This window comes from Tupaia chinensis, unplaced genomic scaffold, assembly GCF_000334495.1.
Source record: "Tupaia chinensis unplaced genomic scaffold, TupChi_1.0 Scaffold140763_1, whole genome shotgun sequence".
Taxonomy (NCBI): domain Eukaryota; kingdom Metazoa; phylum Chordata; class Mammalia; order Scandentia; family Tupaiidae; genus Tupaia; species Tupaia belangeri.
The window spans coordinates 105,443-118,947 of record NW_006200633.1 but is presented as its reverse complement, the minus strand read 5'-3'; the positions used below and the strand labels follow the sequence as shown (position 1 = coordinate 118,947).

The following is a 13,505-nucleotide window of genomic DNA, read 5'->3' as shown; positions in this document are numbered from 1 at the left end:
CTTTCCCTTGTCCTCGCTGTACAGTGAGAGGTGGTCAGTCAGGAAGGGCTGCATCCAGGACTCTCCTCTTTATGTTCAGTCTCCTCCACTGTCATCCAGATCTCTAAATTCTGAAAACACGATGAAGGCAGTCAGCTGAGAGTGGAGAGGCGGCCAGTATTTGACCCATGTCAACTTTTTAAACTAAAATGCTGTTTTAAAATAAAATGTTTTAAACTCTGATCGACTTCTCAGTAAATCAAGAAACATCTGTATGCAATAACCCTGGATACCTCTCCATGAAAGACCCGTGTTTTGTTATGTGTATAAATAGTAAGAAAGATGCATTTTGTCTCATATTGGGAGAGAAATGGACATAATCCCATGGTTTTGAACTCTAAATATGAGCTATAATAGCACTTCACAGTCTTTTATCTGAACAGATCCAAATCAACTCTTAGAAGAAACTCTCATTCTCAGAAGAAGTGGTGGAGATTTCTCTTGGATTCCGATCCTTTGCCTGTGACTTCGGCTGAGTTATGAGCTGAAGAGTTCATTGAGACAGGATGAGGATAGCCAGGGAATATTATCCCTGTCTCTTTTGTTAGCTATTCTTGATTTTCCCTTTACCAAATCCATGCTTTTCCCTGTCTGTCCCATCCTAGACTCTGCTAGTCCAGGCCCTGTCACCCGCATCACCTCTGCTTCCTTTGCTTTCTGTCATCTTGGTGAGTCCAGCCTCTATGTCGAAACTGACAAGGGATCTATGGGCAGGAAGAGAGAGCAGCTTGGTGCTTCTTCCTTGCCCTGCCTACTCATCTGTGGTGGTTCCAAGTTTGGCAATCTCTTTCCAATTGTCGCTCTCTGAGAAGTCCTTCCACAGCTCTAGCTCCCACAAAGACCCAGGAACATGATCTTTCACCCCTGTTCCTTCAGACTGGGATTCACAATGACTCCCCATTGTTATTAACAAGTCTCTGGATGTCCCCACATGGGCAACTGGTTCCATAACCAGTTGCTTTCTGTCTTCTTGCTCACCTTGAATAGTACCTGTGGAAATCACATCTTGTTATTGCTCACCTGTGGGTCTCTCAACATCTCTTTCTGATTATCTTGACCATCCCTACTTCTGTGAGTCTTACCTTTATAAAAACTTTCAAATTTGATTTGGATTCTATTTCTGCTATAATCTTGACTCTTATCTCTCTCATTCCCTTGCCCAGGTAATTATTCTTCTATGATACAAAATTCTAAATGCTGTGGGATTCTGTGAGCTTGGTCCACCTGATGTATACCTTGTATATTTTCATAGGTTTTCATGAGGTACATTTCTCTCAGTGTATCTAGATGAGTACATCTTAATATTCTTAGTTTGTTCTGTTCGTTGCAACTTTTCTCCATTCTGTTCGCTAATCTCAGAATGTGATTTTTTCCTAGACCTGGTGGCTTCAAAATGACACCTGATATGTGTACATGCATGCCCAAAATCCTGAGAGGAGACTGGAGGAGAAGGGATTGCAGTGTAGCCATCTTCGCTGGGAAATGATTTCTTACTTTCCCTCTCTTATCTCTCTCCTGTGAATGCATGCGCCCAATGGCAAAAACAAAAACCAAAAATAGTCATTAGCTTGAGTTTTCTAGTTTTGTCATTCTAATATAATGGGAATTTATGTGTAGAAATACCATTTAAACAATAAGTAATCATACCATTGTGAGGTGCTATTGTTCTTGTCTATACCTGAATTTATTTAAGAAATACTATACACAGACACTGTGCTAGGTCTGGGAATATTATAATAAAATATAATCAATTTTCAGAGAAAGATGTCTCCATGGTGAGCTGAGAGTCTTCTGCTTTAAAAATATTCCCTGTATTAATTGGGGCTCTCCAGAGAAACACCGCAAATAGGATATATAGAGGTGCATAGAGAGAAATGATGTGGTATTGGCTCCCAGGGTTATGAAGACTGAGAAGTTCCATGACATGCTGTCTGCAAACTGGGGACCCAGGAGAGCTGATTGTCAGAGTCTTAACCTGAGTACAAAGGACTGAGAACCAGAGTGTCAACATTTGAGGGCAGGAAGATACGAATGTTCCAGCTCTAACAAAGACAGCAATTCGTCCTTTCTCCATATTTTGTTCTATCTAGATCCTCTGGATTTGTGAAGGCAGATTTTCTTTACTAGATCTACTGACTAAAATACTAATCTCTTCTGAAAACACACTCTCAGACACACTAAGAAATAATGTTTTACCAGCTTTCTGGAAATTCTTTAAGCCAATCAAGTTGACACATAAAACTAACCAGCTGCCCTCATGTCTGGACAAATTCAAACCAAAACCAAAAAATAAGAAATAAAACAATAAACAAAAGACATGTCTGCATTATTTTGCCATCATACCACTCTCACGTTGTTCTAGAATATGAACTATGAAATGGAATAATGATCACAATTTAATAGTTAAGGTTTTTAAACGCTAATACCCACCAGGCACTTGTCCTGATATTTAACTTCTACTGCTTTCTGGTGAAAGCTTGTATTATTCCCTGAGAAAACAGATTTAGAGAAGTCATTATTGGTTAATGCCAGACTGGACATTTAATAGCTTGAACTTAAAAAATAAAACTTTTTATTAATGTTAAATATATTTATATCTCTGTTTCTAGTTAGGATGTAGAAAGTATAAGAAACCTTCATTCTCATTCTAACCATCAAACTAAGCCTGAAAAAGTATAAAAATCATAGTTTAAAAACAAAAGAAAACAATTCAGAGAGCTGAGAATGTGGAAATCTAAATGAATTAAACTACAGAAGGTGGGTGCTTTTGTCCTTCCGAAAGTGGAAGATGAAGGAGTCTACTGCAGAGAGGGGCAAGGAGAAATAAGCCAACATTTTAAAGAGCCTTTAAGGGCACGAGCTGGCTGGCCTGGAGACTGGCTGCTGCTAGGACAAGTCTCTACTCCTCCATGACTGCTTCCCCATGTTTATTCACGTGGTGCACAGGGGTGGCCTGAAACCTTGGGAAAGAGCTGGAGAGTGGAGACAAAACCCTCTGATGTATTTTGGGTTTTCACTGCATATAACTCAATAGTTCTGTGATGACTGAAAAGGCAGCAGGAAAGAGAGAGTTTGCTCGAGGTGCAAAAAGCTGAGTGCAGATACAGAGAGCAAAGAGAACTCCCCAGTGACTCATGATATTGTGGCCACACTGTAAAGAGAGAGATGTCCCACATTTTGGAACAGAGGCAATTCTGGTTGTAAAGCACAAATAGACCCCTGGAACTTTTCCAGTGCTCAGATCCCAAATTCTGCTGAAAGAAAGTCTTGATCTTACCCTGAATGAAACTAATGGTGCAACAAATGCAAGAACTGATGCTATGAAGCCTTAGACTTTGAGCTGCATTCTGCTTCCCTTAAGACAATATGGCTGGACTGTAAATTAGCCTGAATCACACTTCACTTTCACCACACACACGCTACAGCCTAACAGTGTGTAGAAGAAGGAATATAGACTTTTGGAGAGCAAATTTTATTTAATTTGGTTTCTATTATTCTTTTATATAAGTCACCTAGTACACAATAAAAGAATTATGAAGCCCCACCATGTCCTTTCTGGTCACTACCTGTCCTTCCAGGAAACCCATAAATAGCTTTGCCTGTTTCAAAACCTTCTAACTGGGACCAACAGTTAGCATAATGGCTATGTCACCAGACTCCCACGTAGTCGACCGCGGTTTGCATCCGGACCCGGTGGCTTAAAACTCATACCCGGCGCGTGTGCGTGCGTGCCCAAGATCCCGAGAGGAGAATGGAGGAGAAGAGATTGCGGTGTGGCCATCCCCCCTGGAGCGTGATTTCTCCCTTTCTGTCTCTCTGTCTCTGTCTGTCTGGTGAGCGCACATGCCCTATAGCAAAAACCTCTCCCAAAATAAAATAAAATAAAATAAAACTTTATAACTGGATTCATAGAGTTTTAATTCTTTCCTATCTGGATCTTTCTCTCAATATTGTATTCCTAAGATTCATCCATATCATGCACAGTTTGTTTGTAATTGCTTTGCTATATGGATATATTAGAGTTTATTTAGCTAGCTATTTAATTGGCTATTTGGACTATTTCAGACTTTGGGTATAATTAACATAGTTGTGAATATCCTTGTGCATGTTCTTTGATGAACACATATTCACATTTCCATTGGGCATATGTCTTTAGTAGAACATCTAGGTTAAAAGGTATACATTTATCTAGCTCTAATTCCTCCCCTACTAATGCCTTCAAAAGAATATTAATGGGAACCAGCAGTTAGCGTAATGGCTATGTTGCTGGACTCCCACGTAGTCAACTGCGGTTCACATCCCGGACCCGGTGGCTTAAAAAACTCACGCCGGGCACGTGTGCGTGCGTGCCCAAGATCCCGAGAGAAGATTGGAGGAGAAGGGATTGCGGCGTGACCATCCCCTCTGGGGAGTGATTTCTCGCTTTCTGTCTTTCTCTGTCTGGCGAGCGCACGCGCCCTATAGTGAAAAACCTCTCTCAAAAAAAAAAAAAAAGAATATTAATGACCTCTGTGTTGTAAATCAGCAGATACCAAAATCTGCAGCTGCTCAAGTCTCTGATATAAAATGGCATAGCATTTACACATAATCCATGCACACCTTCTGTTCTCCACTCGGAATTTTGGGCATGTATGAACACACACCTGGCATAGTTTTCAAGCTGCTGGGTCTGGGACACAAACCATGGAGTCTGCCATGTGATTTCCAGCCTTAGCCACCATGTCATCAGCTGGCCCTCAATGTATGTGACATTCCTGAAATAAGAAAAATAAATGGGTGAAGAGCAGATTAGTGTTGATCAAGAGTTAGTAATGAGTGGGGGAGACAGGTGTGGCTACCACAGGGAGTACCACAGGGCAAGGAGTACCACAGGGAAACCCGTGGGTCTGGGACAGCTGTGCATCTCGATTGTGACAGTGGTCACCTAAATTCGTACGTATGATAAAGCCGTATAGAACCTCACACATACACATGAGTGCATGAATCTGAAATAAGTGCTAGGGATGGCACCATGTTCATTTCCTGGCTTAGGTACTGCGTATAAGTACGCACAACATGATCACTGGGAGAGGCTGGGTGAAGAATACATGGGACCTCCTTGTACACTTCTCCAAACTTCATAAATCCATAATTATTTAAAAATTTAAAAATAAAGGGCCAGCATAAAATATGACTTTAATATAAAAGAGCTTTTGTAAACGGAAAGAAAGCTTAACTCTCCTAAAGAAAATTGCATTGACCATATAATAGCTAATATTCATCATTAATAGTCTAACTACTATACTTTATCTAAAAAGTCTGTAATATTTTTATCCACTTGTTTGTCTATCACTATCTCTGTCTGTTTCAATATATAGCATTGCAGGGAGCTGAACAGTGGCGTAGCAGCACAACAGGAAACTATGCCAGGCAGAGGTTCCCCCACAGGAAAGTTGCAGGTTTGAGCCTGGAGCCCTTCCTGAGAATGCTGGGCACATGAGTATCCATGGTTCTCTTTGGCTCAGACTGGGGTAAACTGTGGTGCCACACTGGTTAAGACACTGAACTCCCACAGGGCTGACAGCTCTTCAAGTCTCAGACCTGGAAGCTTGAAAATCACATGGGGTGTGTGTGAACGTGTGTCCAAAAATCCCAAAAGGAGAGTAGAGGAGAAAGAATTTCATCATGGCCATATTCCCCCTTGGGGGCAATTTTTCATTTTCTATTTCTCTGGTGAGTTCACATGCTCTATGGTAAAAATATTTTAAAAATTAAAAATACTTTGTAAAATTAAACAGAATTTTGTGGAGACCTCATAACTGGGAGTCATCTCCTTTACTCATTTACCCATCACACGTTCATCTCCTGGTTTTTCTTAGCTCCTACCTTGAGGATAGTCCCTGTACTAATCTTGCATTTATCTTTTCCACCTTCTTTCTGCAGTACACACATTCAGAAACAGAGAAATTGTCTTTTAAAAATTATTTGTGAGAGTCAGAGTTTGCTAAGCATGGCTAGAATAAATCAAGTCAGCAGATGATAAATTATATACAAACTAGTGTAATGATTCGTAGTCAATAGATAACTGAGAAATTATGTTATTCTTTAAGAAAAAGCCAAAGAACAACGGATTTATACTGTCAGTACAGGTCTGCGAGGCTCACTTTTTCTTGTTGCTGAGCAGGAAGAGGGGTACGGCTACAGGGAAGCAATGCATTGACAGGTGGTGCTCGTTTCCTGGAAGCAGCTAAGGGGGACAGAGAGTACAAGTCCAGAGAGAATTTATATAATAATGGTTAATTCGACAAGATAAGCACATGTTCAATGATTAAAAAGACCATGTGCAGTTTTAAAACCCATACAATCAAACAAATTAGGCAATACATTTTGCCTAGTGATGCTGATTTTAATATTCTTAGACAACCAGCTTAGGGTTTCAGTCAGCGTACTATTGAGATGAATTTTCATTAGGTAATGACTCTATTAACTCAATAACTGATTCTTATAGTAATTGGTACTATCTAACATGTGATTACTTTGAAATTTCTATGTATTTGTTTGGAAGTAGACATGTTGATTCTAAACTTCAAATGGAGACTCAATATGCAGATAGTTAGAAACAATATTGAAAATGATTAACAATGGCAGTGGGAGGGAGATAAACAATCACACATATAATTTAAAGTTGGGATAATAGAAACAGCTTGTAGCAGCAAAAATGTCACTAGAGAGATTGAGAAGCAAAAACAGAGAAGACAGAAATAGAAAATAAATAAATAAATAAATAAATAAATAAATAAATAAATAAATTACATGCTTCATTGCCAAACTACTAAGGTATTGCTAATCAGGGAGAAAATAATGGATTGTTCAGCAGATGTTGTTGGACAGTGTCTAGCCCCCGCTAATTTATGTAATCTAAATCACGTCTGGAAAAATAATAGCAGGGAAAATTATCCCTCATATTAAATAAAGTGAATCATAATTATGTGGGATGTTCCTTCAAATGTATAGAATTTTTACACTAAAATCTTTTAATTTATAAAATTAATGGACTAAAAGAAAAATTACATGTTAATTGCTATTTATGTTTACAATGTACATAAGACATTTAACACAATTTAATATTGACTCAAACATTATTAACAAAATATGATGAATTGAGGCCATCAGGTAACATGATACTTAAGGTGGATGAATCCCATGTGGTCAACTATGAGGTTCAAGTCCCAGACCCGATGGCTTGAGCATCAGCTGGGCATGTGTGTGCCCAAAACCCTGACAGGAGAATGGTGCAGTGATTGCAGTGTGACATGCCCCTGAGGGGTGATTTCTCTCTCTCTCTCTCTTTTCTGGTCTCTCTCCAGTGAGTGCATAGCACATGCGCCCTATAGAAAAAACTTTAAAAGAAGATTGAAAATCTGAAGTCACATAAAATATGACTTTAATATAAAAGAACTTCTGTAAACTGAAAGAAAGCTTAATTCTTCTAAAGAAAATTGCATTGACAATGTAATAGCTAATATTCATCATTAATATTCTAGCTACTATTCTATTCTTTATCTAAGGAGTCTGTAATATATATATATTTTTTTTTTTTGGAGAGATTTTCACTGTAGGGCGCGTGCGCTCGCCAGACAGACAGAGAGAGACATAGGGACAGAAAGCAAGAAATCACCCCCCAGGGGGGATGGTCACGCCGCAATCCCTTCTCCTCCATTCTCCTCTCGGGATCTTGAGCACGCACGCACACGCACCCGGCGTGAATTTCAAGCCACCGGGTCCGGGACACGAACCGCGGTCGACTATGTGGGAGTCCAGCGACATAGCCATTATGCTAACTGCTGGTTCCCAGGAGTCTGTAATATTTTCATCCATTTGTTCATCTGTCACTATCTCTGTCTGTTTCAATATATATCATTGCAGGGAGCTGAACAGTGGCGTAGCAGCACAACTGGAAGCTATACCAGGCAGAGGTTCCCCCATGGGGAAGTTGCAGGTTTGAGCCTGGAGCCCTCCCTGAGAATGCTGGGCACATGCGTATCCATGGCTCTCGCTGGCTCAGACTGGGGTAGACTGTGGTGTGAAGACCCTATGAGGATGTCTCCCTCTTTGTGTCTCTCTCACTCCTGTGATAAGTAAACAAGCTTCTTTTTAAAGAAAGATCTCTGCTATAGGATGCATGTGCTCACTGGACAGCCAGAAGTGAGAAATCACTCCCCAGGTGGGATGGCCATGCCACAATCCCTTTCTCCTCCATTTTCCTCTCGGGGTTTTGGGCACACATGCCCAAGCACTCAGCGTGAGATTTAAGCCACAGGGTCTAAGACTTGAACCACGGTTGACTATGTGGGAGTCCAGCAATGTGACCATCAGGTCATCTGCTGGTCCCTAAAGTAAACAAACTTTTAAAAAAACCGGGTTCCCACAGAAATTCTCTAAGGTATGTACTTTCTCTCTCTCTCTCCCCTAATCAATGTGAAAAAGTCACAGAGAGCCATTAAGCCATATGTTCATAGTCACATAGACCAAAAAACCACAGGATGGAGTATGATCCTGGTGTTTTGCCTCCAAAACTGACAATACACCAGAACTTTCAGTAGACTTTCCAAAGACAGACAAGGAAATAAAATTTAAAATTATTTTTTAAATCCTAGCTTCATTAATACCGAGAAATGTAAAAAAATGATATTTTGAATTAGCATTTATTACTGATTAAGTTAAGAAAGATGAGGAAGTTTGATAATGTATGGACAAGGGAGTGGAGAAGCAGGTACTGATATATAGGTAATATGTAAATACTACTATCTGTGTGGGGACATTTTGGCAATATTTGGCAAATGAGCAAATGTACAAATCCCTGTCAGAGTCTCTATACTTTCAGTAATTTTTATTGGTATGCACACTCCTTTATTTTGGCAAGCACTTTTTGTATGAAAATATTCATTTCAGCATAATCTCTGCAGAAGTAAAACATTGTAAATAACCAGGTTACAAAAATATAAAACTGCTTTCATAAACTACGGTACAGCCATACAATGGGATACCATATGACCACTTTGTATGGGGAAAAAGGAAAGCCTGGAATGGAATGGATAGGTTTGTCTGAAAACAATGAATGTGCATGTCTGTGTGTTTCTGGGTTGGGTGTCTGACAGGAATAGCAGTCTCTGTAAGTAAAATCTGTGGTACTGAAGGGTAAATAAGGAGGCAAGACTTACTTTGGCTGTATATTGCTTACATTGTGTAAAATACTTATAATGTATTTGGACAGTAATTTTCTCCCCTAGCCTCAGACACACACACACACACACACACACACACACACACACACACACACACACACTGACTTTTAGGTCTCTGAAATAGAGAAAGAGACAGAATAAAGAGTTTTTCCCACCCATCTGTCATACTCTTCTCTCTTACTAAGATCTATCAAGTTTTGGATCCTGAGTTTTGGTCACACCTTGTCTCAATTCATGTAGCCAGAAATAAAATAAAATAAAATAAAATAAAATAAAATAAATTAAAATTCATAAATGGATTTCTTAATGTATACTTCCAATTCTCTACCCATCACTTCAAGGAGGTCTAGACATGTGCATCTCTCAATGATCCCACCCACTTTTTTCCACCGGAGTTATAGTTCCTCTAAGATTTTATCTGCTGAGGTTCTTGTGTATTTTAATGAGAAACAAAATCCATGACACCTATGGCTTGGGTTCACCTCTTTTATAACCTCTGGTTGCAGTTTAGCTTTAAAAATCATTCAAAGAACAGTGCAATGATTAAAAGCATAAGCCAGAGAAGACTTCTCTGATTGCCATCTTCAGCCTTTTATACATTATGTCCATACTTTACATTTTACAGACTTCAATCCTTATCTGATAGAAGCCACGAACTGGGTGCTGCGAATTTTACTTTTGGCCACTAGGAGGCAGTGGCTTCTTCCGTAAATGCCTTACATTTCAAAAGCATCAGAGTTTATAGAAGACTTACATTTGATTGACCAAGTTACCAAAAGAAAGTATCTCTCAGGCAGTAGAAAGCAAAAACTGAGACACAGAAACCACTCCTCTGGGAAGAGAAGGTGTGGAATTATTACAAATTGTCCCAAGACTGAGAAATCAGGATGGAGGAAATGCTGGAATTGGCAGTCATGGTCCTGTGGCTGCAGCTTGGCTGTAAGTTGGAGGTTAAGAGAGGAGAACAATCGAAGGCATATTTATCCAAAGCTGAAGAGATTATGCGTTTAGTCTTGGCTCATTGCAAGTTTTCTGTTGTACTTGTACAAAACTGCTGGACTAAAATCTTTGTGTCATTTCTGATTTTATTTTCCTGTACAGGGCTGAGTGGAGAAGACCAGGTGAAGCAGAGTCCTGAGACACTGAGACTGCAGGAGGGGAACAACAGCAGCCTCAGCTGCAGCTACACTGTCAGCACTTTCGGAGGGGTACAGTGGTATAGGCAAGATCCCGGGAAAGGTCCTGAACTCCTCTTCGTGCTGTATTCAGATGGGGATGACAAGCAGACAGGAAGGCTAAGAGCCACATCCTCGAAGAAGGAAAGCACTCTGCACATCACAGCCCCTATGCCTGAAGACTCAGCCATGTACCTCTGTGCTGTGGACACACAGTGCTCCCCGGGCACCTGCAGCTTGTGTCAAACCCTGCAGCTGGGGCTCTGAACTCAGGGTGAGGCAGCTGTTGGTTATTCTCTGTGAAAGAAAATGTACTCAAGGCTCAGAACCTCCTTGCAAGTGATTTTTATAGAAAATGAAATCTTGTGACAGAGCGGGATGGCCGAGATTGCAGCTCATTCTGTCCAGGTGTCCTAGACAGTGTCTTTGTGCCTGTGCGCAGTCAGACCACTCTTTGTAACAACCCAGCACTTCTCTCCCATAAACCCAGACGGGACAGCTGTGATATGGAGTGTGGTTTCTGGTCTGGGGACACTTGGAAAGTGACTGCACAGATGCACACACTTTCCTGCAAAACAAACAAACACAATTTACATATGCGTGTTATCTCATAATAATCTGGCCATGTGACACCTCTTTTCCATTTAATATAAATATTTCATTGGTAGAGCCCACATCTCTGTTGCTAACCTCAGTGATGTATTTTATTCTCTTTGCTAGAAGCAGAACAATCTGTGCACAGATTCCAACATTCAGTGATTCCTTGCCTTGTTCCAATATATTATGAAAAGTTTTCTTTTCAAGAAGAATAGGATGTCACAGAAGTACAGACAGGAAGTGGTATACTACTTTTAAGCCTAACATATCTATTTTTGTCATTTATATATATATATATACTGATAGAAGTAAGGAAAACTCTTTGGTTGGGAGAGAATTATCTTGCTCAATCTATTTCAATTCTCTTACATTTGAGAAGAAAATGGAAAGTGTTCCAAGCCGCTCCCTCCTTTCTTACAATGCTCTTCCTTTCCTGCTCCCTTCTCTCTGTCTCTGCTTATCAAGTCTTAGTGCCTGCCACTAACGGGTGCCCACGTGAACACCAGGAGAGGCTGGTTAAGGAGTGGGTCTGTGGAGGATGAGGATGAGTAACGTTCAGGTCTTTTGTTTCCTTTTTACCAAGACAGGCAGCCTATGAACGCCCTCCTAGGGACACAAGATACCTACCAACATGTTTTAGGAGACCAGAGGATTTGACACTTAAGATACTTGGCTTCAGATCAGGCTCCCACTGTGTCTTCCTGGGTTACATTGGACACATCAATCTCTAAGGATTTCAGCATTATTTGCTGTTTCTTGTCATTTAGATGGGCTTTCGCCTTCCTTTAATGACTGCGTAAGGGCTTGATAAGTTCTTTCCTGAATGTAAAGACTAATCCCTTCAGCATTTTGTAGCATCAGATCACCCATAAATATATTCTTTCACTTGGGCTGTGAAAAGTGGTGAGAAGGGTTCTGGGTAAACACTGTCCTTAAGATCTTTATTTTTGGTCCAGCAGCTAGTGCAGCAGTTACTTACTGGACTCCTATATGGCCGACCAGTTTAAGTCCCAGACCCAGTGGCTTAAAATTTTTCCTTGGTGTATGTGTGTGCTTAAGATCCTGGGAGAATGAAGAAGGGATTGCGGCATGGCCATCCCCCCTGGGGGGGTGATTTTTCCCTTTCCCTTTCACTGTCTCTCTCTCACTGGTGAGTGTACGTGCCCTCAGGCAAAAAACTTCTAAAACTTTTTATTTATTTATTTTTTAAAATTTTCTTTCATTGGACTCAACTTTTTAGTCTCCAACTCTAGTGCTCTCGAGGGATCTTGGTTTGGGAGTGGATGCTTATTTATATTTTGCCCTCTTTTCAGGTACCTAACTACATCTGGGAAGGCAGTGTCATCCCAGGAGCCACTATCCCACTTGTTGACTATAGGCCTGGGAGTTCCCCAGAACCATAGCCACCACGTGAGGCACTGAGCTGAGCCGGACCCTCAAATTCTCTGTCTGTATCTCCTACCTCCCCCAGTTCAGGTTCAGACACAGAAGCTGAGCTACGGGCCCTGGATTCTAATGTCTACTTGAAATCTGTGGCTGGAGACAGAGGTCACAGCCTTTAGGGAAGTGTTTTGCGTCTAAGAAAGGATAGCGTTTAAAACCAAGAAATCACATACTCCATGGAATAATATTCAGATTCAGCCATAGAAAACAACAACAAGGCCCTGGCATTTGATAGGAAGTGGACGAATATGGAAGATTTGTTGCTGAGTGAAGCAAGTCAGGCTATGAAACAGAGACATTGTATGTCTCCACTTAACATATACCGACTGTCCCCATTCTATGGTAGAGACTGAAAGACTGGAGAACATAAAAGCATTAAAAATTGTTATGGACACTAGAGACAAAGTGGAAGGAGAGTGTGGGAGGGGAAGAGTGCAGGAAAGATAATTTGGGGGAAAAAAGGAGAGGTAAGATATTTGTGGGACACAGATATGATTTATTATCTATTGATGAGGATGTGTATAGTAGTTTCAACTGGAATGAGATGTATATCATGTAGGGTAAATTTTACAAAATCTAAATGATGTGTAGTGATTGAATGTATAAATAATAATAATAAAGAAAAAAAGAGTAAAAAAACAAACTTAATTACATTAGTAAACATAATGTACAGTGAAATACTAAAAAATGTCCAAGAAAAGATACTTGACAGAACATAGATCAAAATTGATCAAATTTATGTGTGTTTTTTAGGAATGCATCCAACATCAGAAGATATTAACATAATAACCATATCCATTTCACCTCTAGTGATACAGAGGCTGTGGTCTAATCCCTTCATGCAATACTCACAGTGAGGACAAAAATTAGTTCTACATACTATCCTAACATGACTCATGGAAAGAACTTTCTTTTAGAATTAACTGTATTTATACTGTCTGCAAAAGTCCTGGAGGAAGAAACAGTGATCCAATTTTAAAACATGAAACTGTTAATGGATGGGAAAATGTCAAGCTGTGTTGTGAAG

General features: G+C 40.2%; 1 gene segment (V, D, J or C); it reads left to right on the top strand.

Moving 5' to 3' along the window:
* The first annotated feature begins 10,033 nt into the window (after positions 1 to 10,033).
* On the top strand, positions 10,034 to 10,705 carry LOC114004962 (T cell receptor alpha variable 20-like). The segment is given in 2 exon segments: positions 10,034 to 10,202; positions 10,365 to 10,705. Coding segments are annotated over 2 exon segments (393 nt in total).
* The last annotated feature ends 2,800 nt before the right edge of the window (positions 10,706 to 13,505 follow it).